Below are 27,055 nucleotides of genomic sequence, written 5' to 3'. Positions count from 1 at the left end.
GCTTCACCATTATTTCTGTCACTTGATTCAGTCAGTTAAACACTGCCTTTGGGGTATGGTCCATCACACAATATAAGCATGTGTTCCATTTAGACCACAGCAAAGAACAAAGATGTTGTCTTTATCCAATCTGCCCTTTTTTCCACACCCCTCACTTTGTGTTCACTCCAAATACCAAACGGGAAGAGCAAGCCACATCCTTTCAGACAATGATATCTGAAGTCAGGCAGTCTTGCTACTTTGAGGGCATCCAATTTCAAGTGGGTTTAACAGTTAAATTTGACAAAACTTCTTATTTCAAGGAATTTCACATGAGCTGGGCACCACATTAAGATATATGGATAGATTGAAATCAATGTCACCACACTAATTTCTGAGACAAGTAGTCAAATCTGTTTGTTCTGTGTACACACTTGGAGGAGTTCAAATTTTCACTCTTCCAGTCATCACCAGGACTTCGGCTTGGCAGCACACAAAAGCACCCTCCAAACACAACCCACATTTGGCACCAGTTAACCGGGAAATGTTATGTGATAGAGGGTTCAAGGAGTGAGAGTAGTGCAACTACATTTTATGACAAAATGTTACTGCAGTACCTGCATACAGAAACCAAACGTTTTGTGTACTGTCCAGTTGTTATGACCAGTGGTCGATATTGAAGCACACAAGCTCGTCACCCAATACATCAGCTTGCAGATTCATCTTAAACGTTGTAATCATTCATGAGAATTGAAATGCAGGATGCCTCTTTTTGGATGGCCTACTATTTGCAGCGAAAAGCACAAAAACTGCAACTTCTCAATGATGTGAATGCCACCACTTCAGTCGATTTGATTTGTGCAAAAGGCAAACATGAGGCGTCCCTGTCAAGCAAGGAATACTTGGATCCCCATAGAAAACATTTCAGTTGAAAACTACTTCAATTCAATTTCAACTGAAATCTTACTTCATTTCAGACCATTTAGAGATGAAATCCAAAATCACAAACCATTGGAAAATGGGTGGGTTTTATGCTGAATTAACATCTTCAACGACAATATCCATAACATAAATGTGATTCACACTTCACTGCCAACTCATGCACTTGCTCCCACCTTCAATGAACACATCCAACATTACCGACACATACAAGAAACGACACATTTAATGGGAGAAGCTTGCAATCACATTCATTTCCAAATAATTCATGTCATGCATCAGCTGAACCTTCCAAACCATTTGCTATCCTCAAGAAATGGCAACTGCAGACAGATAAATCCACCAGGAAAACTGAAACTCACTTGAATGTACCAACATAACATCCATACAAAAAGTGCAGACAGCAACAAAAGCCAGGGATTTCCGGAAGGTTGAGGGGTGGGGGTGCAGCAGGGAAGAGAGAGAGAGAATATCTTCGGGAAATATAAATATTTTGCTTTGTTTTACCTTCTGCAACATCGTCATCTATAGCTCCTTTCACCTGAGAGAAACACCACTGAATGTCATTGCCACCACTTCCAACTCCTGAATGAATGGAGAAGGGGGGAAAAAAATTAATAAAATATGCATTGAATTTTTAAAAATAAAAATTGCACAGACGGTGTGCGGGGGGGGGGGTGGTAAGTGGAAGAAACTGAAAAACCTTTCCAGCTTCACACACAAGCTGGCTCCTATGATTTTTTTTTAAAAAATCAACAAACTCCAAGAATTATAAATTATTTTCTAAACTGTTTAAAGCTTTAAACCCTCCCAGGTGCAACCCTGCCCTTTTTCTTCAGTCTGTGGAGCAATGAGTTCAACACTCAGAACCATAGGCCTTGAAGGCGGGAGGGAGAGAAAAAAATATAGGCTTTAAATTTGAAAACAAATCCAGAACCAAGGGACTGGCGAGGGCACAGAGAACGCTCAGCCCAGCTTCCGTCCCTCCTGTGTTTTTTTTTGTCCGGCTTCCATCCTCACCTGCCATGGCGGAACCGGCTGGAAATGGAGGTAGCCGGCGTTAGCGCGGTGCCCAAGGATGCGGCCGGAGCTGCAGGCGAACAGGCCGGGCTGCACTAAGCTGAGGATGGCGGCGGATTGGCTTCGGATTGCGCCGCTGTACCCACCCCCGCTCTCCGAGCCCTTCAAAATGGCGACGCGCCCGCCCCGGCCATCTTCCAATGACGTCACCACATCGGGACGGGAGGGGGAGCAGAGCCGGAGCAAAAGGGGGCGGGGCCAGAGTCAGCAGCTCTCAAACTCTGCAAACACTCCCCACTGTCTGCATGAAATCGGGATGTGGAGGTGCCTGTGTTGGACTGGGGTGGTCACATGTTAAAAACCACACTTCCAAATAAACCTGTTAGACTATAACCTGGTATTGTGTGATTTCTAACTGCATGAAATCAAGCATTCCAACATGGGCAGCAATCATTTTACAATTGGCTTCTGAAAACTTTCTGACGAGTTATCTAACTAGCATTCCATCCCATTGAGTTTGTTGCTGGCTGTCCACATCCGGTAAGGCTTAAAGTTAAAACTTTTCACCTTTCCTGATCTGCAGGTCCATGATCTCTGTGAGCTCCTCTGAACTTACCGCCTTCTGCAATGTTTGCACTCTCATTCTGAACTCTTACACATCCCTAATTTTAATGACTCTCGCACAAGCTGCCGTGTTTTCAGTTGCCTAAGCCAAAACTCTGTCATGTCTTCCCGAAATCCACTTTCCGGCAGAAAAACTCTCCACAATACCGACCTCTTCAAACGAACTTTTGTCTTTTGAACAAATGACAATGTCTGCTGAGCTGATGCAACATTTTGGTTGACAATGCTCCATTACGACCGGACATTGCTCGAAAAGTATTATAGACGCAAATTATTGTCTATGTTTAATGAGCTTTAAGTGTTTCAAAAGCTTAATGTAAATGACAGCCAGTTTGAGCACAGCAACCAACCACAAATTAGCAAATAATCTGTTTTTATAATATTGGTTGAGTGATCAATGTTACTCACGATACTTGGAAGATCATCCTTTTTCTTCTTCAATGTATGGTCCTGAGATATCTAATGTCAAGCTGATTGGGGATTGTGTATGTCAGTTTGTCATTGTACCCAAAGGACAGAACTCCACTGTACTGCCCCTGAGTTTGAACCCACATTTTTATCCTCAATTCTTAGACACTCAGAAGTAAAGGTGCAATCCAGCGAACCATAGTTGACACATTATGGTGGATGACTTTTGGACATCCTATGAAAGGTATGGCTCTCCCCTCAACTCTTCATACAGAAACACAATCAGTATGATGAAAATTTGGAATTTAAGAATCCTTTAAGAATCGAAGTAAGACATTATGCAGCAGGAGACTTTTCAACTTAAGAGGGCTTCACTGTTGATGATGGCACATGATTCTAACAAAACATACATTGTGAGGGGCAGCAGCCACCATAATTCAACCCAAATGTCATTGTTAACATTCTCACTTACAAAGATTGTTGATTTAAGTTCAATTGTATCCAGGTTAGCACTTCACTCCAGGACGAAGAGTGTGCTGAAGGTCTCATGATTTGGGTGAGATATTTAGCTGAGGTCCACTCTGCCTATCAGATACATGCAGAATATCCAATGGCATATTTGAAGATGATCAGGACTTTTCCTCCTGTTTTTTCATCAATCAGTTGGTTACATTATGACACACCTTCGAACAGGTGAGATCTGAACCAGGGCCATTTGGACCAAAGGTAGGAACACTGTGCCAGTGAATCACAAGAGTCCCTTTTACTCCAGAGACCTGGATAATCATTAACCACTAAGATACTAAGGGGCAACTTTTTCACGCAAAAGGTGGTGCGTGTTTGGAATGAGCTCCCAGAAGAAGTGGTGGAGAATGGTAAAATTGCAACATTTAAAAATTTAGAGAGATACACACTAAGTACTGGCAAATGGGAATAGATTAAGATATGTGGTCAGCCTAGACAAGTTGGACAGAAGCGTTTGTTTCGTTGCTGTACATCTCCAAGACTCTATGAAATTGAAAAGCCTAAGTTTTAGAGGATACTTAGGTTAAAAAAACTTAAAATGAAAAAAAACTTACTTCTACTGGTGCGGAGAACGCCATGAGGAGATGTACTCATTTTTAGAAGTTAGTGAAACTATTTGGTGTAGTCAGGAAATTCATTAGTTTTCAGCTGGAGTCAGTTATGACTGTGGTAATCAATTTAATTCTCATTTGGAAACAAAGGAGAGATCAGGAGAAACAGAGATGTGAAGTCATGAAACAACTGGTTGCAGGAAGAAGCAGCATAGACTCTTAAATTGTCTGAAAGACAAAGTGGATGAATACAGTATTTAACTGAGAAGTAAGTACAATGCTTTGGAGGCAGGGCAGGTTAGGTCTCTCTTACTGCTGTAGACAGGTTGGGCCAAATGGCCCTTTTCCACACTGAATACTTCTTTGATTGTGAGTCAAAGCAAGAATGCCTTAAATGCATTTCCTGAAGAAGGGCTCATGCCCGAAACGACGATTCTCCTGCTCCTTGGATGCTGCCTGAACTGCTGCGCTTTTCAGCTCAAGGCAAGAATGGCAAAAAGGCTTTCTCTCTCAACATCATAGAGTGCCTGGAGTGAGCAATCTAAGAGATGTAATTGTTCAGTTGAAATGTTTAAACAAAGGCTCTGCTCTTGATTTGACCTGCACTTTCTGCAAGGATAAAAAAATCCTATCCCACATTATTCATTTCAACTTTGGAAAATAATCCTCTACCAAGAAAAAAAACTCCTATTACTATGGTCCAATCACATTTTTCTTGTAAGCCATCATAGCTTCTAATACAGATGAGGTCTTCAACATGAAAACATCCATTTTCTTCAGGGTGGTAATCTTGTCAAGAAAGAATTGTCACTGAATGATCACGCACCACAAAAATGCAGCAGCCTCACTTTCTCGTATAGTTGAAGTGGGTTAAACCCATCTTCTTACAGGTTGCGAACGACATAAGAGAGAGATGGCATCTGAAGTTGAGAGGGTGGAAGAGGACATTGCCTCCAATTGCTAGAGGAGACTAGAAAGTCCTCCTGGTCAGTACCAATGGAAGAAGAATAAGTCATGACAGGATAAAGTTCAATGACAACAACTTCCCAACTCCTGGGAAGAACCTTGGGATCCTGGGAAGAGCATTCCAACATGAGGCATTATATTCAAAACAGGAATGAAGAATAAATGTCAGGGACAGAAACAAACATCTCAAAGACAGCACAGCATATAAAGAGACAACATCCTCAGGACAATGAAAAATTCTAATAATTCAAGTCCTATGGTTACTTGGCTCAGTGGTTAGCACTGCTGCCTTTCAGGGCCAGAGACCTGGGTTCAATTCCAAGCTCAAGCAACTGTCTGTGTGGAGTTTGCCTATTCTCCCCGTCTGCGTGGATTCCTCCCAAGGTCCAACGATGTGCACGTTAAGTGGATTGGCCATGCGAAGTTGCCCGTAGTATCAACAGATGGAGAGGCTAGGTGGATTAGCCGTGGTAAATGCAGGGTTTATGGGAACTGGGTGGGTCTGGACAGGATTCCTCTTCAGAGGACCGGTGTGGACTCAATGGGTCGAGTAACCTGCTCCCTTACTGTAGGGATTCTGCGATTCTCACTTTCGTGACATCAACGATAGCCGTCAAGTGAGACTGTCTCCATTTGTTCTGCCCATCAGGTTAGGTTGCTTCATACCCACAAAATGTGCCATGTATGCTCATTTATAGCCTGAATGCATTCCTAAGTTAATTAGAAGGAGTGTCAGATACATCAAGACTGAACAATATCCTCATAGATTGTAGTTAGTAGGAAAATAAGAGACTCTGACGTACAATCTGTAAAATAATATTCTGATCTGACAGTCACATAAGTCCTTTGAATTACTGAGGTAGGGTCTGCCGTTGCACTTAGGTTGACCTGAATCCCATCAGTCTCCAATTCATTCCTTCTGCTCCGTTTTTTTCTTGACTGCGTCTTGTGATGAGTCACAATTGAGTGAGGGCAGAGAGTGGATTCTGAGCAATCTGCTGATTTAGGAACATTCTCAATGGAATCACAAAATTGAGAAGTACTGATTGCTTTTTGTAAAACTCTGAAGGAATCAGATAAATGGACGACACTAGGCACGGTCCTTTGAGCCTCTCACACTTCTCAGATAAGACGCCTGCGCTCAAGTCTTTCCTACTCCACAGCTGTACAATAAAATCCCTTAACTGGTTGATTAGAAAATATTTAAACCACAGTCAACTCATTCACCTTTCCTAAAACAGGAGACCCAGCTCACACTTAAACAAAGACAATTTAACACCACTCCAAGCAAGGAGTGTCTCAGTGAGCAAAAGGTGTCTGTATAGAATAGGATCACAGAAAATAATGGAAATAGTCATTAATGATTAATTGCCTTGCAGGTTTGATGGATTTCTTTTCCAAACTAATATTTTGGGAAATTATTATATGTGCAATTTGAAATGTGACTAGTGGCAAGTACAGAAAGGATTACTTTGGACCTATATTTCCCAAAGGTCTTCAATGGGGCATTTCCTTGCCTTATTCCTGGGTCTATTAGGATTAATTGATAGAGATTGATTGTCCATTGAGCCAGCAACTCCATTAACCTTGTACCCAACACAATCATGATTGGCCTTGGTATCTGTTCACCTTGGCATTGTTCTGATCCAGCTTCAGCTATGCTTTTGGTCTTGTTTGGTATTTTATTTTAGATCCTACTTTGATTTTACAAGACTTGTGCAAATAATCCAAAAATAATCGGACACTTAGAATACATTACTAACTCAGTGGAGGAAGATCACAAAAAGTTTTGATTGAAAAAAAACAGGACATCAAAAACCATGTCTGATAATGCTCCAACTTGCCCCCCAAAGTAGTTGGTAAGGATAAAAGAGATTAAATTTTCAGGATCAAATAGCCTAATCTTGTGCTTCGTTGTGGTACTGAAAATACCCAGAATGGCCATTCAAAATAATGGATGGTGCATGACATGACACACATCATTTCAGCAGGCTGAAATATTGATCACAATTTCTTTACAAATAAACAGAAATATAGAAACCAAAGCAATATGAAAGAGGAGAACATGAAAGTGTCCTGGAATTGGCCAATTCAGGTAGTCATTTCATAAAACTGTAGTCTTGCAGAGAAAAAAAGCTACTTTAAATCAACAGGTGAACTTTCTTAAGCACACATTTTGCAAGTTGAGATATTGCACACAAGGCATCAGCAACAGGAGAAAGTGAGGACTACAGCTGCTGGAGATCAGAGTCGAAAGTGTAGTGCTGGAAAAGCACTGCAGGTCAGGCAGCATCTGAGGAGCAGGAGAATGCACCAGTCCTGACGAACAGTTTATGCCCGAAACTTTGATTCTCCTGCTCCTCGGATGCTGCCTGACCTGCTGTGCTTCTCCACACTCTCAAGGCATCAGCAACCCTTGTTTGTAAAATGTGGGTACCTTTGCCAGGACAAAAGCCCTCCTTTCATACAAATCCTTTTCTTCTGAAGCACAAGAGGAATGTCACGACTTTTGAGACACCAACAGCTGAAGACATACAGGCTTCCCTCTCAGCTTTCCATCAAGCTGCCCTTCACAGCAGAAACCTTATCTCTGTCCACTCTAGCTGCAAATGTGTTGCTGGTCAAAGCACAGCAGGTTAGGCAGCATCTCAGGAATAGAGAATTCGACGTTTCGAGCATAAGCCCTTCATCAGGAATAATATTCCTGATGAAGGGCTTATGCTCGAAACGTCGAATTCTCTATTCCTGAGATGCTGCCTAACCTGCTGTGCTTTGACCAGCAACACATTTGCAGCTGTGATCTCCAGCATCTGCAGACCTCATTTTTTACTCTGTCCACTCTAACATTTCAGACTTGTTATTCCATCTATCAAAAGGACGATTGAGCTAAATTATTTTGAAAAAGCATCCTTTATTCTTCTCTCTCACTGTGTTCCAATTCCTCTTTTAAAACTGAAGGATTCTCCAATTGAGCTGGCTTTGAGTATCTCAGGCCAAAATACTTAACGTTGGCTAGAATGCACTTTCCGAAATTGTTACATTGACTTTCTGTAATACATTCCCCCCAAATTTTTTCCAAATTAGCATCAGAATTCATACAAATGGAACAACGTGAAAGAACTACACTATCAATTTTTACTTGATTGTGACTGAGATCTCCTTGCTGGCTCCTGTTTGTTCGCCACAAAAAATGTGATCTAATTGTATCACATCTGAAGCCCAAGTGGGCCAATCCAAAATGTCCTCCAATATACTGCAGTGAAAGTTTGTCTTCCACTCTCACCTGGGTCACACCATGCACCTTGCACATGCAGCCTGAGTCATGTTCAAGCCCTACCTCACTTGAAACAAACAGAGAACACTGTGGGACAGACAATTTGCTTCACAATCATATCTGGACATTTTCAGTTTGACAAAGTGAAATTTCAAATGAGTTTAGATCAGAGTGGTGCTGGAAAAGCTTAGCAGGTCAGGCAGCATCCAAGGAGCAGGAAAATCGAAGTTTCGGGCAAAAGCCCATCATCATTTTTCCTGATGAAGGGCTTTTGCCTGAAAGGTCAATTTTCCTGCTCCTCAGATGCTATGCTTTTCCAGCACCACTCTCATCTAAACTCTGGTTTCCAGCATCTGCAGTCCTCACCTTTGCCTAGAAATTTCAAATGATACAGGACAGAAAGTTGGCAATGGGAGAACTGATTGACAAAGATTGTTGTTTAACTTCATCGTGCAAAGAGATACAAATAGTTCCTTGTCTTCATCTGTCAATGAAAGTTCCCACCAATGTTTTCACAGAAAGACTTGGTTGACAGGGCAAAGCGAGTGTACTCCAACAACAAAATGGGATTGAGATGGTAGACTCAAGATGCTGATGATGCCTTTGATGAGATCTGGCACATCCAGTGGCCAAAGGGGCTGGCTAAAACAACTGGGACCTCGACATTCAGAATACCACAAAATTAAGGAGCTTAATGACTCCTGTCAAAGTGATGTCATTCTTCATCTGTATGTAAGGATACTAGTGATAGTGGGTCATGTCTTTTGGTGCTCACGTATCTTGGGTCTGAAAATGAGGTGAATTGTTTGTTTGGGTTTGTTGCTGAGAAATCGGCGGACTGTGTTCTCAGCAACAAACCCAAACAAGCAGACAAAACACATCCAGAAACCCTAGCCACCCTCCCCTACATCAATACATCTCAGAAATGACTGCCAAACTACTCAGACCTCTTGGCGTCATGGTAGCCCACAAACCCACCAACACACTAATACAGCAGCTCACGAACTTGAAAGATCCTGTACAGACAACAAGCAAAATTAAGTTAACATCATTTCCAAAATACATACAAAAGCTGTAACAATCAGTTGGACAAACAGGCAGAAAACTAGCCACCAAGATAAAAGAACATCAACTAGCCACAAAAAGACATGAACCACTTTCACTACTATCCTTACGTACAGATGAAGAAGGACACCACTTTGACTGGGGCAACATCCGAGGACAAGCCAAACAGAGACACGCACAAAAATTCTGAGAAGCATGGCATTCCAACTGGAGCTCTAACAATCAACACATTGGTAAATGGGGTCCAAGTCATTCTCTGAGAAAAGGGACAGGAAATGATGTCACCATGGGAAATGATGTCACCAACCCAAGGGAACCTCAACACAAAAATAGAAAGCAGATCACTAAGGCCAGTGCTTCATTGGAGGCTCACTCCAGCTCAGCGAGCAAACTTACATCCAGAACCTCAACCTGAGTTACAAATCTTTTCAAAACTCACATTACATTCAGCAAATCTCGGTCATTTTTGCGAATGTCAATAAATATGAATTCAGTTTAAATCAAACAACAGCAGCTTTGTCATTGTTTGTTCGTGCATATAGTTTGCCTGAGTTTTACTGGATTATGTCAATACTTAAATTGGGATTCACTCCTCTGACCACTCACTTAGTGAGTGAGCAGACCTGGAATCTGCGGCGTCCATTCAAAAGTGACAGCAGTTCTTTGGAACAATACCCATAACCTTTGTACTTGCTAACTTCTATCTACTCCCAGTTCAGGTGCAACTCACTTTTAAAATTTCTTTCCTTATTTTTAAATCCCACATAGTCTCACCTCTGGAGTCACCTCTTTGTCACCTTTTAATCATTCTTGGTTTTAGTCACCATTGCTCTGGCCCTAACCTCCCAAAGACTCTCTGCCTCTCTACCCTTCCTTCATGTTCTTTTTATGTGGGGTGGTATCAGACTGTGTTTGAAAGTTGCAAAGTTTTTACACATTTGAATAAAGACAGAAATAGACACACACACTTTGATGTGTCCACGTGGAGCGATGCTAAAGTCACATGAGTTTCCCTGCGCAAAGGAAGGGCAATAGCAATGGGAGTGGAAAATCGATGATGATTTCATGATCCAGCTACTTCTGTAAAAATGAGTGAATATTAAAAGGAAACTGAACACTGATTCTTAAGGACAGATTGTTCACCAAAGATCAGTTGGTCGACACTCATGTCGGAACAGAAGACACGTTGAATCCGTGCTCATGATACACTGCATAAATGAGCTCCTTTATGAGCAACTGAAGAGGACAAAGCTGAAGAGAAAAATACAAAGCACAAATTTCCAAGACAGTTGAAGAACAACAATGTGAATCCTATTTGGAAATCATTTTTCTTAGAACAGGAAAGCATGATAAATCACAAAACACAAGACTTCAGATTCTGTTCAGCAAAATCTTGTTTTGTCTCTCAAGTTGACTTGCATTTCCTGTTTTACCTCTCTCATAGCCTTCATTGGTGCAGCCTACACAGGTGAAGACCGAGGAAAAAATTCAAAGAGGAGGTTAGCATCAGCCAACTCGCCCTTAAAAAGACACATCGTTGTTTCTGCTTCAACAAACAAATTTCCTCAACAAGATTCCATAGACCTTGCCAATAAAAATGGCACATCAACCAGCCCTTCACCTGAGCAGTGTTCTTCTGGGACAGCAAGGTTGCTGGATATGTTGCCAGACTCAAAACAAGTCTTTTTCACTTCAATTACATATTTCACCGTATGTACAGCAGAGACCTAATCAACAGAACTCCATTCCAAACCAATCTCCTCTCACTCTTTATACATCCACGTTAATATATTCTGTTCCTTTCTCCATCATGTATTCAGCTGACTTGTCCTTCACCCCTTACCCGACAAAGACCAGTTAACTTGTCTTCATCCAATTGGTGCTTTTTCAGAATGCAATGAGTAAACTCGTCCAAAACATAAATTCAAAAACAGCCTCAGACGAGTTTATACGTCAATTCTCGGCAATTCTGGGCCCTTCTCAGCTAGAAACGAGTATACTCGGTGATTCATAAGTCTGGTAGCTGTGTCTCTTCCGCCTCAGGCATTGCAAGAAGCGTCGACGCACCGCTTTTGGGCACACACTGTCATTCATTTTTTTCTGTTTTTTTTTTACGAATTACGCCCAGATGTTGAGCTCAGAAGATGACAATGAGTATGAACCTTCTATTAGAAGCTTGGATACATTAGATGAAAGTGCAAGCTCGTCTGATAATGGCTATTCTCTCAAGTGAGGAGGAGGAGGAGGATAGACGAATTTGGTGTCGACATGTGGTGTTGGAAGAATGCATGCTTCCTCCACCACCACGTTTCCCATTCACTGGAAATCCTGGAATATCAATTGATCAAGACACAGCTGATATGACTTGTTTAGATTTTTTTAGTCTTTTATGTGACAATAGAATTATTGATCGAGTTGTGGACGAAACTAATCGCTTTGCTGAACAAACTGGAGAAAGAGATTGTGTGTAGCGCCCTGTAACAAAGGCAGAAATTTGTGTATCTTTCGCCTCGAAAATGCTTGGGGGGTATTGTGAAAATGCCAGATCAAGAAATGAACTGTTCAAAAGATGAACTACTTGAAAGACCAATTTTTTTTTGCTGAAAATGATATCTTCAAAATAAAATTTCAAGTAAAATATTGGAAATAGATAAAAACAAAAGTTATTTCCATAATCAGCATTAAAAATACTATTAAAAAAAGCAATAAAAAAATTGGTCTGAAAATGAAACTTTTTCTCCAAAAAAAAGTCACCGGGGAAGGGGATAAATGCACCTTTACACATTCATTTCACTCTGGGTTTTTTTTTCTTTTCTCTCTTGAAGTACACAGTGAATGTATTTGAGACTCTCTTCTATTTAAAACTCTGAGTGCTGGCCTTGATTGCAAATAAAAATATCTTCATAGAAGCATGTCAAACCTTCTCATAACCCTGCTTCTTCTGTTTTATGAAGCAAAGAACTCAAGCCTAACCAAGATTTCCTTATGGAGATCACCTCTTATATATGATTCACTGTTTGCCTGTAGTCTAATCTGACCTCTGATGAGTTGGTAACTGTAGTATGATTGAGAACAGAGTTTCCATCATTGCAAGTTAGTGAAAGCCCTGATCAGCTAAAATTCCTATCCTTCCTCCCAAATAAAAACTTCCGTGTGTCCACTTAATCTGAATCACCTATAAGCCACCCAATACCTCCCTACCGTGCAGTGAAATAGCCTGTCAATACTCAATATCTTGACTCACACGTGAAGAACAGCCACGTACTGGAAGATGCTGTTCGAACTGCATTCGAGCAAGAATCCATACCTTCAGAAAAGGAGAGAAGACATTTGAAGGTAATTACATTACACACATTTATATAAAGTCAGACAATAAATATTTTCTTGAAGCATGTTGCATGTTCACACCTGATGTATAAGTAAAATGAACCTCTTTACCTTATGCCAAATCCATTTACAGAAAATCCCTCTAGATAGGCATCACTAATCATACTTATGTTATGGATGCTTTGGAATATTGCCTGCATGCTGAATTACCATAAAAGGATAAAACTGTTCACTGTTCAATAGGTTTATAGCAGGACAAGGAGGCTTATCAAATATCAGCTTCTGTTAATGGGCTAATTTGAATTTAGCTGTTGAACAAAGGAAAAGAAAGAGAAAAAAAACTGATGGATTGGAAGAGTCAGGATAGATATTGGTGTGAAATTGAACAAGAAAGTCATCATCTGCAGCACTCCTCTGCTCTGTTCTGGATCTAGGTCTATCCTTTGCGCATTAGTCCATGTGACTGGGAAGATGGATGCATTGTGGTAATCCAGAGACACCGGTTAATGTACTGAGCAGATGAGTTTAAATTCTACCATGTAGAACTCAAATTCAAGAAATAAGTCAGGAAGTGAAAGTTTGTTTCAGTACTGACAATGTGATCATTGATTGTCATTAAAGCCTTTCTGGTTCACCCATGCCCTTGAGGAAGGAAATCTGCCCTTCACACTTGAACTGAATGATTCTAAATCACATGATTCTAAAACCACCAACATATATTTTGGTTCTTAACTAACCTCAGAATGGTCTATCAAACCACACAGTTCAAGTGTCAATCGGATATGTAACAAATGCTAGCCTTTCATTCATTTATCCAAATCTCTTCCAAGAATACATAAATAAAAAGCCCATCTGCAACACAACAAGACTCGGAAGGCAGCCTGCAAATCAAGCAAATCATGTGCAACGTTGTGCCCCTTTCATGGAGAATCATTGCCACAAAGGCAGCAGAGTGAACTGCTGGACCATGAACAGGTTAACATTAACATCCAAATTGTTCCCAAAATTTCACTGGGTTCTGCAGTGTCTCACACAAGGACCTCAAGGTACAAAGGCAAAAGCTAGGCAGTCAATGATTGCTCAACTCTTCATAATTCCTTGCCTCCCTGACCAAACCAGGCAGAGAGTTGCAAATCTGAGTTTGCATCAAGTGTGAACCCGGCACAGTACAAACCCGGAGTGAGGATCAGCAGGTCAGCAGAGTGACAAAACCCATGCATATGACAATGGCGTTTACAATGCAATTCAGTGGAACATAATGCAGACCTTAAGGAAAAAGAAAATATCTTATGAGGCGAAGATTGGGTTCAATGCTTAAATGTAACTTATTCCTACTTTATTGGATATTTATGACATTCCGAGGAAACACGTGTTCGAAATACCCTGTCCCATTTATTTGAAACAAATGAATTAAAGTCTGGCTCAACAGTTTCAATAGATTTTACTAATGTTGGAGAAACAATGTAGTATCTTCTTGCTCACGGTCATACTGATGGGGTGTGATTTCAGATTCTTGGGCTGGTGCCCCATGTTGCAGTGCTGATGCTGCACAAACTTAATTTGAGCTGGGAGCCTGCCTGCTCCAACAGAAACTCACCAGTCCATGATCACCATATTGGTAACAAACATTTTTCTGGATGAAGGAACGACTTGGAAAACCCATTAAAAACTGAGATTTTCAAGTACTGACAGTCAAAATCTCAAATATAGATATGATTAGCAGGAGAATGAATCTGGCCCTTGCGAACCACATTATTGTTACACAGCTGGAATTCCATCTGGTGCAGTTGAGCCATGAGGAAAGAGTGCTGTCGAATACTATTCATTACAAACAGCCTTGGAGCAGACTGCATACATCTGTGAGTCAAAGGAAGAGAACAGTGTTCAGTCATCAAAGTCTGGGATGTCATCATAGGAGTAGCCTCTGTATCCTCTTGAGGCATAGTATGCAATCCGAAGATGGTAAAAGCCAGGAAGGAAAACCAGGATTCCGATGATCAGCACTGGCCAGGTTGTGTCACTATACTGGAAGACAAAAAAAATGGAATCACTGATTTTCTTTTTGTAAAAGCAAAGGCACTTCCTGTCCAGTAGAATAGAGGAATTCTTCACTGAAGCGGATGGTGTTCTCCGAACTGGAAGGCTCTGATTTCAAATCCAACCCATATTGATTACAATTAAAGTCTCTGGTTGTTGGTTTAAAGTAACCTACTATAATTGAATAGACAGACAGACAGACAGGCAGACAATCTCCAATAATTCATGTTCTGACTGTGAATATGTTTCAAAGACAAAGCTGCTTTTAATTCAGCAATTAGCAATCTTATTCTGGTCACAAATCAAAAATGGATGGCATAACAAACATGTTACTCACCGAACTGTTGATGTACCCAGTCAGCAGCAGAGCACCAATAGTAATCAGCAATGAGCCAATCACAAACAAGATGATTGCAAGTGCAATTGCTTTGTATGGAACTTTTGTTGGAAGTTTCTTAAACTGCAGGAAGGATAAAATAAATAATTAAAATTTGTTGATCACTTTGGACAAATTCTATAACAAGGGCACTACTTAAGTGCATGCTATTGCATTTCACAAACCATAAATTATCCAATAGCACACAAACTTCTTTCTGTGAGTGTGTTTCAAATATATGTTATTGGTTTTGTTATGTACATTTCAATTGTCATTAGGTCATCAAAGATACAAAATAAATCCATCTTTTCTGGCATCATTTCTCAATATTTGCTTTTATAATCTTGTGAGAGCCTTCTCTTATGAGGGCACCAACTGTTTGTTTTTAAGTTTCACAGGGACTGTGACCGTCACTGGCTGGGCCAGCATTTACTAGTGACCCTCAAAAAGATGGTGATGACCTGCCTTCTTGAGGCAATGCAATACATGTGCTGTAAGTAGACAAAATTTCAGGATTTTGACTCGGTGACAGTGAAAGATCAGGAATATATTTCCAAGTGTAGGTGGCTTGAAGGGATCTTGCAAATGGTCATATTCCTGTTTACCTGCTGCCCTCGTCCTTCGAGATGAGTATTGGGGGCGGGGGGGGTTTGGTTTGGAATGGTCTGTGTCAGGATCTGTAGGGAATTTCTGCAACGTAATTTGTGTATCGGGGGCAGAAAGAAGTACAGTGGCCATGACTAAGGAGAAGGTGCTGGGAAGGCTGAAAAGTCTGAAGGTGAATAAATCACCAGCAGATGGACAACACCCAAGAGTTCTCAAGAAGACCGCTGAGGAAACTGTGGAGGCATTGGTGGTGATCTTTCAGGAATCACTGGAGACAGGGAGGGTCCCAGAAAACAAACAAATGGCTAATGTAACACCCTTATTTAACCAAGTGATGGAAACAAAAGACAGGAAATTATAGGACATTTCATTTGAACTCGGGTGAGTTTACAGAGTGCATGGATGTGCTTAGCTTCATCCAGCAGAGGTTAGACCTGACACATTTGTTAGAATGCTTTGAGGTGGTAATGAGCAATTTACACAAAAGAGAGCTGGTAGATGTGGTCTGTTTGGATTTTCAGAAGGCCTTTGACAAGTGGTGCTCAGAAGGCTGCTGAATAAGCTAAGAGCACATGGTGTTACGGCAAAGTACCGGCATGGACAAAGGATTGGCTGACTGGCAGAAGACAAAGTGAGGATAAAACATTTTTCAGGATGGTAGGTGGTGACAAGTGAATTTCCATAGGGGTCAATGTTTTGACCACATCTGTTCACATTATACATTAATAATCTGGACAAAGGAATTGAGAGCATTGTTGCGAGGTTTGCAGATGATATAAAGATAGCTGAAATGACACACTGTACTAAGAAAGTGGAGAGACTGCAGAAGGATTCAACCAGGTTAACATAGTGGGCCTTAACGTGGTATTTGGAATACAGTGTGAGAAACTATGTGGTTACGTACTTTGGTCAGATGAAGAGAGGCATAGACTATTTTCTAAATGGGAAAGGGTTGGAAATCTGAAGCACAAAGGGACATGGGATTCAGGATTCTCTCCAGATTAACATGCAAGTTAAATTGACAATTACGATGTTAGCATTCATTGCTCGAGTGCAAGAATACAAGAGCCGAGATGTACTACTGAGGCTGTATCTGATTGTTTTCAGACTGCATTTGGAACATTGAGAGCTATTATGGGCCCCATATCTATGGAAGGATGGACTGGACCTGAGCAGACTCAAGAGTTTTACAAGAATGATCCCAGGGATGAAGGGCTTGTCATATGAAGAGCAGTCGAGGACTCTACGTGCGTACTCGATGGAATTTAGAAAGATGGGGATGGGAAACTCATTGAAACTTACAGGACACTGACAGGTCTTGATGGAATGGATGAGCAGACACTGAGACCTGAAGGCATAGTCTCAGAATGAAGGGGCAACTCTTTACAACTGTGAAAGAATTTGACCAAAATTGACACAAAACTGTGTAGAGGCCATCTTGTCACAAAGCAATTTTTGCAGTAAGATTTTAGCCTGCTAGTCATAGTACTGTCTGAGCCCTGGCTGAGGAATTCTGTTTTGATAGCCTGATCTTGCAGTGACAGGCTGTCTCTGCTCCTCAGTGCCATTAGACAGCGCTATTTCAAAGAATGATGTTTTATTTCTTTCTGTCCCTTATCGGTTGTCCCAGTAGTATAAGATCAGTAGTATAACCTGCAGTATAAGATCATACTCAGTTTTGTAGACATTTAGAAATGTAGGTTCGGACAATGTATGGGAACCTTACGACTAGCCCAGTTTACATTACTTATGGGCAGTGGGCTTGTATTTTACGATGTCACTTGTAATATTCTGTATTTCACTGGAATACGTCGGACTTTTTTCTGAATGAAGATATATTCCCCATAGCTATGACAAAGCTAGTTAATTGATCAAGGTCTTGTCTCCTGACTATATTGTTTTAACCGATTCAGCACAAGATTTATTTTTCCCAGCAACAACTGAGATGAGAAGGAATTTCCTCAGCCAGAGTGTGGTGAGTCTGTGGAACTCATTGCCACAGAAGGCTGTGGAAGTCAAGTCACTGAGTGTATTTAAGACATTTCTTGACAGATTCTTGATTGGTCAGAGGATCAAGGGTTGTGGTGAGTAGGCAGGACGATGAGGGTGAGAAACTTGATGGGCTGAATGGCCTAATTCTTCTCCTATTTTTTATGGTTCTAATGATCTGTCCCTTTTCAGATGGACCGGCTCCATCAGTAGGAGGTTTCTGAGCCCATGTTTAAACTGGGCTCCCAGGTTAAGTCCTTCCCACCCATCTCCAGCCAGCTCTACTGGGTCTGTTCTGCCAGTAGGATAGGATATATCTGGGTACATTAATAGAGGTGGCTGTGCCTAGTACACTGTCTGTCAAATATGAGTCTGACTGTGAGACTGCTCTCCAAACTTTGGCACAAGCCTCTACATGTTAGGAAGGAGGATTCTGCAGAGTCAACACAGCTGTTTTTGCTATTATTGTTTCTGGTGCCCAAATTCTTGTCTGGTGGTTGTCCAGTTTCATGTCCTTGTTGAGACTTTGTAGTGATTGATCAAACTGAATGGCTTGCTAGTCCATTTCAGAGGGCAGTTGAGAGTCAATCATATTGCTATGGCTCTGGAGTCATGTGTAGACTAAACATGAGGATGGCAGATTTCCTTCCCTGATAGGAGTGAATCAGATGAGATTTCCTGATGATTGACAATGGTTTTATCATCTTCAGTACATTCTTAACTCCAGATATTTTAGTGAATTCAAATGCCATCATCTGTCATGATGGGATTCAAACCCAGGTCCCCAAAACATTCTGCAATTATTGTCCAGCAATAGTACCAGCAGGTCCTGTCACTCAAGTTCTTACTCATCCCACACTTCATTTAAGTTTTCATTCTTATGGGTGAGCTCAGTCTCGTGTGGGGAGGCTACTTAACTGTCCAAGCCCTGAAAGCATGGCAAATCCTCCCCGCTCTCATGTCCACCTTGAGTAAATGCCACTGTGCAATAAGCTGGAGCCAAGGCTGACTATTATTTAAACGTGCATCAGAAAGGCTCAATATATATCTCATCAAGATCAACTGCTTTCCCATCAATCAACCAACAAACCAGGGACAGAGTCGAAAGTGTTTCGGTCAAATCTATTGCTGGCCAGTCAGAGTTTTAAGGGGATATAAACCATGTGTATAATGTACAGAACAGGAGCTTCAATGGACAATAAGAATCGGTGTCAGGAACAAACCTGCAGGTCGATGTAACCTTCGTCGCTGTTTGCAAGCTTGGAGTACTTCACTTTACTGCCGGGGCCCCCAGCAGCGGCGTTGTTCCGCGAAGGCATCATAACACAGTTTGTCAACAACTAGAACGAGATAAGGGCACTGTGAAGACCACAGAGACAGACCGAGAGACTTGCAAAGGAAAACGCAGACCTGTGCGACGTGCAAGTGCGTTCTGGCATCTCCCCTCCACAAGGAGGGAAAAGGCCACTGTGTGTGTGTGTGTGTGTGGAGAGCCATTGGTGAGGGGTAGGGAATTAAGGCCAAAGTGATCCTGGATAAAGATCCAAAGCAGCCATTTCATACAGAGGGCAACGATGGCGTTTACCGTCTTCATTTCGCCCTCCCCAAAGTGCGGCACTGGACTTTCAGACTGAAGCCTGGCCTTTAACTGTCTGGGGAGAAGGTGTTCGATCCAGGACCCATTCACACCCCCCCACCAAACTAACAGGTTAGACCCAACAAACAACATCTAACATGCGCAAAAAAATATGGTGTCCGGGAGGTAGGTGTGAACCGCTTTTTAAAAGTCCCCTCTGGCCGCTGTTACCTATGAACTGGATCCATCTTCTCCTCACAACAACCTGCTTCCGGTCTGTCCGTCACAAACCTCCGCCCCCACCCCCGGCACTAACGGCCGCAACCATCATTCCGCCCCGAACAAACGTTCCCACCTTCTTCTCAGCACTTTGTTCACTTCACCCGTCATGACATGTCTTGTTCCCTCCTCCCTCCAGGAAAACACATCAGTTTGGACACAACGTCAAGAGATTGCAATGACTCAGGTTTCTGGTGACACACTTAGGGGAAAAAAAGGATTACCCTCGTTTGTGGCTGCATCACAAACTGTTTTCATCATGCTGATGAAAAACCCACAAGGAAATCCTAATTTGCACATGAGGGTAACCGATTATCTGTTACATGTTGACTTCCAGACTCTGAATTCCCATGAGGACTATTCTTCTGAATTTTTCAGATTCTCCTCAATCCCAAGAATTAATATTTCAAACAGCAAAGTTCAGTTGTATTGTTTTCCTCGCTCCCACATATTTTATATGTTAAGGACAGAGGTGCTGTTTCAAGTCCCCAGCACAGATCTTAAGAAGATAGTCCACAGCTTGGAGTTTAAAAGCCTGAGCATAAGCTCCTCCGAGTACATTAGTTGCTGGAATCCAATAATGCAAGAATTTATAATTGTTTCTGTTTATGTTGCTGCAAGTGCTTAAGTTTGCTTTCTGAAAAATATCAAGAGGCTTTCAGTGTAGTTGGCAATGTTTCTAGTTTGCCCTGCCAGGAAGATTCAGAGCAGATACCTGTATTGGCTGGGCAAGACAAATGGGGAACACTGTGATTAAGTTTAAGTTGGGGGACATATATTCCTTTTAGGAATACGTAAAATTATGAGAGCTGCTCATCAACTGGACAGTTTATTTTTTCGGCATTGAAAACACAGTTGATGTGAACAACAGTTAAGCCTGTGATTCACACCTGTTGGAAGAATTTTATTTATCTGTGTGATCTTTCTGTTCACAAGGCCGCCTTCTGCAAAATACACCCATTTCTCCAAGGAGGACCACTCAACTGTTCCAGCTACTCTGCTTAGTGCCTTCCCTGCTGGTTGGTGACGCAAGAGGGGGTGCTTAGTTTCTTATGCTTTTCAATTGCACATTTCAATTGAAAATTTTTTATTCAGTTGAAATCACATTTAAACTTTCCAGACTTGCACTTTCCATAAAGAGCTTTGCTTTGGTTCAGAGGAATAAGTTCTGAAAAAAACAATTTATAAATGTCTTTTGTTGTGGAACAGATTTGGGGAAATTAGATATTAATGTGATGAAGCCACAACATAGGAGACCTATGCAGGACAATATTCTGGGGATATGTGTTTGAATCCACTCCAGCAGATGATGTGGAAAATTGCCAAGACATTTCCTGTCCACAAAGCGCAGGAAATTTCCAACCTGGCCAATGAACGGCAGGTCAGTCTACTCTTTGTTATCAACAAAGTGATGGAAATAGTCACTAACAATGCCATCAACTGGAATTTGCTGAAGAATAACTTGCTCACTGGTGCTCTATTTGCATTTAGTCCTACTTAGTTCATACAGCCTTGGACCAACTGCTCTTAACATCAAAGCAAAGTTTGACCACGGATGACATTAAGGAATGCTAGCACAACTAGATTAAATGGGAATCGGGGAAAACTGTCAGCTGGTTTCAGTCATATTTAGCATAAAGGAAAATGGTTGTGGTTGTTGGAGGTTGGTCATCTCAGCTCCAAGATATCTCTCCAAGAGTTCCTCATGGAAATGTCCTTAGTCCTATCGTCTCAGATGCTTCATCGATGACCTTTCTTCCATTATAACATCAAAGGTGGGTATGTTTAATGATTGTATAATGTTCAGCACCATTCAGGCCTCCTGAGATGTTGAAATCTCCAAATGTAGCGAGGCCTGTACGACATCAAGGCTTGGTGTGACAGTCTGTGTCTGTATGTAGCAACATCTAAACAATATTCAGGGTTGAACTCATAATTGGCAAGTCACATTCATGCTACAAAATGACAATCTTCAACAAAAGAGAATCTAGTGATCACCCTCTGGCATTCACTGACAGTGACATCACTGAATACTCAATGATCAACATCAAGGATTATCATATAGGAGAGTCATAGAGATGTACAGCATGGAAACAGACCCTTCGGTCCAACCCGTCCATGCCGACCAGATATCCCAACCCAATATAATCCCACCTGCCAGCACCTGGCCCATATCCCTCCAAACCTATCCAAATACCTTTTAAATGTTGCAATTGTACTAGCCTCCACCACATCCTCTGGCAGTTCATTCCACATACATTCCACCCTCTGCATGAAAAAGTTGCCCCTTAGGTCTCTTTTATATCTTTCCCCTCTCACCCTAAACCTATGCCCTCTGATTCTGGACTCCAGGGAAAAGACTTTGTCTATTTATCCTATCCATGCCCCTCATAATTTTGTAAACCTCTATGAGGTCACCCCTCAGCCTCCGACGCTCCAGGGAAAACTGCCCTAGCCTATTCAACCTCACCCTATAGCTCAAATCCTCCAACCCTGGCAACATCCTTGTAAATCTTTTCTGAACACTTTCAAGTTTCACAACATCGTTCCAATAGAAAGGAGACCAGAATTGCACACAATATTCCAACAGTGGCTTACCAATGTCCTGTACAGCTGCAACATGACCTCCCAACACCTGTACTCAATACTCTGACTGATAAAGGAAAGCATACCAACACGTTCTTCACTATCCTATCTACCTGTAACTCCACTTTCAAAGAGCTATGAATCTGCACTCCAAGGTCTCTTTGTTCAGCAACACTCTCTCGGACCTTATCATTAAATGTATAAGTCTTGCTAAGATTTGCATTCCTGAAAATGCAGCACCTCACATTTATCTGAATTAAACTCCATCTGCCACTTCTCAGCCCATTGGCCCATCTGATCAAGATCCTGTTGTAATCTGAGGTAACCTTCTTCGCTGTCCACTAAACTTCCAATTTTGGTGTTATCTGCAAACTTACTAACTACATCTCTCATGATTGCATCCAAATCATGTGTATAAATGGTGAAAAGTAGTAGACCCAGCACTGATCCTTGTGGCACTCCACTGGTCACAGGCCTCCAGTCTGAAAAACAACCCTCCACCCCCACCCTCTGTCTTCTACCTTTGAGCCAGTTCTGTATCCAAATGGCTAGTTCTCCCTGTATTCCATAAGAACAAACCTTGCAAACCAGTCTCCCGTGGGGAAATTTGTAAAATGCCTTACTGAAGTCCATATAGATCACATCTGCCCTCATCAATCCTCTTTGTTACTTCTTCAAGAAACTCAATCAAGTTTGTGAGACATGATTTCCCTCGCACAAAGCCATGTTGACTATTCCTTATCAGTCCTTGCCTTTCCAAATACATGTACATCCTGTCCCTCAGGATTCCCTCCAACAATTTGCCCACCACCGACATCAGGCTCACCAGTCTATAGTTCCCTGGCTTGTCCTTACCACCCTTCTGAAACAGTGGCACCACGTTAACCAACTTCCAGCTTCCAGTACCTCACCTGTGACTATTGATGATACAACTATCTCAGCAAGAGGCCCAGCAATCACTTCCCTCGCTTCCCATAGAGTTTGAGGGTACACCTGATCAGGTCCTGGGGATTTATCCACTTTTATGCGTTTCAAGACATCCAGCACTTCCTCCTTTGTTAAATGGACATTTTTCAAGATGTCACCATCTATTTCCCAACATTCTATATCTTCCATGTCCTTTTCCAAAGTAAATACTGATGATAAATACTCATTTAGTATCTTCCCCATTTTCTGCGGCTCCACACAAAGGCTGCCTAGCTGACCTTTGAGGGGCCCTATTCTCTCCCTAGTTACTCTTTTGTTCTTAATATATTTGTAAAAAACTCTTTGGATTCTCCTTAATTCTATTTGCCAAAGCTATCTCATGTCCCCTTTTTGCCCTCCTGATTTCCCTCTTAAGTATACTCCCACTGCCTTGCTACTCTTCCAAGGATTCACTCGAGCTATCCTGTCTAGACCTTACATCTGCTTCCTTCTTTTTCTGAATCAAACCCTCAATTTCTTTAGTCATCCAGCATTCCCTATACTTACCAGCCTTTCCTTTATCCAAACGGGAATATACTTTCTCTGGATTCTCGTTGTCTCATTTCTGAAGGCTTCCCAATTTCCAGCCATCCCCTCACTTGCGAACATTTGCCCCCAATTAGCTTTTGAAAGTTCTTCCCTAATACCGTCAAAATTAGCCTTTCTCCAATTTAGAAATTCAACTTTTAGATCTAGTCTATCCTTTTCCATCACTATTTTAACTAAACTAACCAAATGGACACTGTGGATATGAGAGCAGAACCACAGCCATCTTAGATGCAAAAGGAGAACTATCGTGTCTGCACCGCCTCTTCAAATGACCATCACTACCCAGTGCCAACCTCTTGCTTTTTCCCATGTCTTTGCATGTTATTTCTATACAAATGCCAGTACCCTATTTGCAGAGCAGATGAGACACTGAGAATTATGGAGCAAGTAACTCAACTTCTCACAAATCAAGCCTGACCACCATTTATGAGGTACACCCAATTCCAGCCTTCGGTGACTGTCTGTGTGGAATTTGCATGTGTCCCTGTGTCTGATTGGGTTTCCTCCCACAGATGTGCAGGTCAGGTGAATTGGCTATGCTAATAGGTACATTAGTCAGAGGGAAATGGGAGTCAGTGGGTTACTCTTCGGAGGGTCAGTGTGGACTTGTTGGGCCGAAGGGCCTGTTTCCAGACTGCAGGGAATTTTAAAAAAAATCTCTGCTCAGTAGCAAGCCACTGACTGCCGATGATATCCCAAACTGTAAACACATTTTGTCGTTTTCCTGTTGAAGAATATATAACGGCTGGGGTTTAAAAGGCATTTTCAACTATGCTGGAATGGACAAGTGGAACTGAATGCTGTTTTATACACCAGCTGAATTTGAGCATTGGACTGCTGTGAAGGTCATGTCATAAAGCTTTCTCCTGGTCTCCCTGTGTTGCAGGTTAATGAAAATGCTTTCTCGCTCTGAGTGTTGCAAAATAAATTAAAAGGGAATCCAGACAAAGAAATTTCCATCAATCTACGAAAAAGAGAATCTCAAAACTCATCTGTTCAACTGACAGTCAACACAACTAATGCAACCAATAAGGCTGCAACATCATCTTATCTGTATGTTATGTTCAATTCAGAAATGATCAGTACAACCTTTTTTACTTTTAACATTTTGGACTCACCTCTTATTTATGACCTATGTGTATCTGTATTGCACAATGAATTTTCTTCATGTTTCAGTAATAATATACTCAGACTCTGTTAAGTCAATAAAGCCAGGCTAAATTTGCTCCTTTTCAAGTTTAAGTTCATTTTATCAACAAATGATAAAATTTTAATTTTTACTTTTCACTTAACTTTAAGTTAACCCTGTTGCAATCAGCCATGGGATGGTTGAATAAAGAAGGGGAACTATTTCATCTTTCCTCACCTGATTTGGTGTATCCTGTCTGAAAGCACATTGGATTGAGGAACATCACCCAGGATCTTGACATAACAAGAGTGATTATGAGAAAACAGTGGCAGCCAACAGAAAAGAAAACCCCAAATTTTTCTGCAGGCATATCAGTTGTAAAAGGTAGTAAAAGGAGCAGTGGGGCTGATTCAGGGCCAAAGGATGGATTTACAGATGGGGGTAAGAGGCAAGACTGAGAATTACGTTGATATTTTGCATCTGCCTTGATCAAGGAGGTAGATGCTACATCAGCCATGGTGACACAGGAAGAGGTTTTATCACTCAAAGGGTTCAAAGTTGATAAGGTGCAAATGTTGGATAGGTTATTGATAATTAAACTTGATAATGCACCAGTACCGAATGAAACGCATCCAAGGACATTGAAGGCAGTCACAGAGGAAATTGCAGGGGCACTCATCACAATATTTCAGTTTTCCTTAGAATTAGGGGAGACACCAGGGGACTGGAGATTTGCAGACGTTACGACCTATTCAAAAAGGTAGTAAGAATAAGTCGCGCAATTACAGTCCAGCCAGTTTGATTTCAGTGGTGCAGAAGCTCCAATAAATAATTATTTATACACTTAATGGTAAAGTCCTCAGGAGTGTTGCTGAACAAAGAGACCTTGGAGTGCAGGTTCATAGCTCCTTGAAAGTGGAGTCGCACGTAGATAGGATAGTGAAGAAGGTGTTTGGTATGCTTTCCTTTATTGGTCAGAGTATTGAGTACAGGAGTTCGGAGGTCATGTTGCAGCTGTACAGGATATTAGTTAGGCCACTGTTGGAATACTGCGTGCAATTCTGGTCTCCTTTCTGTCAGAAAGATGTTGTGATACTTGAAAGGATTCATAAAGATTTACAAGGATGTTGCCAGGGTTGGAGGATTTGAGCTTCAGGGAGAGGTTGAATAGGCTAGGGCAGTTTTCCCTGGACCGTCGGAGGCTAAGGGGTTACCTTATAGAGTATACCTTATAAAATCATGAGAGGCATGGATATGTTAAATAAACAAAGTCCTTTCCCAGGAATGGGGGAGTCCAGAATTAGAGGGCATAAGTTTAGGGTGAGAGGGGAAAGATATAAAAGAGACCTAAGGGACAACTTTTTCACGCAGAAGTTGGTACGTGTATGGAATGAGCTGCCAGAGGAAATGGTGGAGGCTGGTACAATTGCAACATTTAAAAGGCACCTGGAAGAGTGTATGAATAGGAAGGGTTTGAAGGGATATGGGCCAGGTGCTGGCAGGTGGGACTAGATTGGGTTGGGATATCTGGTCAGCATGGACGGATTGGACCGAAGGGTCTGTTTCCATGCTGTACATCTGTATGACTTTATGACTCTAATTCTTGCACATGGAAAAAATAGGTAGTTTACGAATAGCCGTCATGGATTTGTAAAGAGTAAATTGTTTTTCATGAACTGACTGGAGTTCTTTGAGGAGGTAACAGAAAGGGTCACTGAGACAATTGCTGCTGATATGATATATATGGACTCACAAAAGGCATTTGAGACAATGCTACACAGCACACTTGTCAGAATAAAAGAGTACAAAATGAGTACAAAATTGGTTACTTTATAGGGAACAGAACAGTGGCCAATGGAAATTTTTGGGCTGGAGGAAGGTCTCTGATGGAGTTCCCCACATTTGGAATCTTTACTTAGAGTCATCAGGATGTACAACACGGAAACAGACCCTTCGGTCCAACTCATCCATGCCAACCAGATATCCTAAATTAACTTAGTCCCATTTGCCAGCACTTGGCCCATATCCCTCTAAACCCTTCCTATTATATACCATCCAGATGCCTTTTAAATGTTGTAATTGTACCAGCCTCCACCACTACCTCTGGCAGCTCATTCTAGACATGCATCACCCACTGCATGAAAAAGTTGTCCCTGAGGTCCCTTTCAAATCTTTCCCTCTCACCCTGAACCTATGCCCTCTGGTTCTGGACTCCCCCAACCCGGGGAAAAGATTTTATCTATTTACCCTATCCATGCCCCTCATGATTTTATAAACCTCTAGA

At 41.6% G+C, this 27,055-nt stretch overlaps 2 protein-coding genes across 2 annotated transcripts in view; both read right to left on the bottom strand.

The window, feature by feature from the left end:
- Positions 1-2,162, bottom strand: part of LOC132837028 (serine/threonine-protein phosphatase 2A 55 kDa regulatory subunit B alpha isoform) — a 73,263-nt gene extending 71,101 nt beyond the window's left edge. Inside the window, exons 1-2 of the mRNA XM_060856678.1 lie at positions 1,939-2,162; positions 1,426-1,503 (exon numbers count right to left, since the gene is read on the bottom strand). Of these exons, the coding sequence (XP_060712661.1) occupies positions 1,426-1,503; positions 1,939-1,945 (85 nt within the window). The 5' untranslated portion in view covers positions 1,946-2,162. The remainder of the gene's footprint in view (positions 1-1,425; positions 1,504-1,938) is intronic.
- Positions 2,163-13,979: 11,817 nt separating this feature from the next.
- tmem230b (transmembrane protein 230b) lies at positions 13,980-19,545 on the bottom strand. The gene is made up of 4 exons (XM_060856500.1): positions 19,494-19,545; positions 18,910-19,026; positions 15,053-15,175; positions 13,980-14,703 (listed from the first exon to the last, which is right to left on the bottom strand). Exons 2-4 carry the CDS (start codon positions 19,006-19,008, stop codon positions 14,563-14,565), a joined length of 363 nt encoding a protein of 120 aa, XP_060712483.1. The 5' UTR covers positions 19,009-19,026; positions 19,494-19,545; the 3' UTR covers positions 13,980-14,562.
- Positions 19,546-27,055: the final 7,510 nt, after the last annotated feature.

This window comes from Hemiscyllium ocellatum, chromosome 48 (assembly GCF_020745735.1).
Source record: "Hemiscyllium ocellatum isolate sHemOce1 chromosome 48, sHemOce1.pat.X.cur, whole genome shotgun sequence".
Taxonomy (NCBI): Eukaryota; Metazoa; Chordata; class Chondrichthyes; order Orectolobiformes; family Hemiscylliidae; genus Hemiscyllium; species Hemiscyllium ocellatum.
Note: the sequence above shows the minus strand (reverse complement) of the source record. Positions and strands in the feature narration are given on the sequence as shown.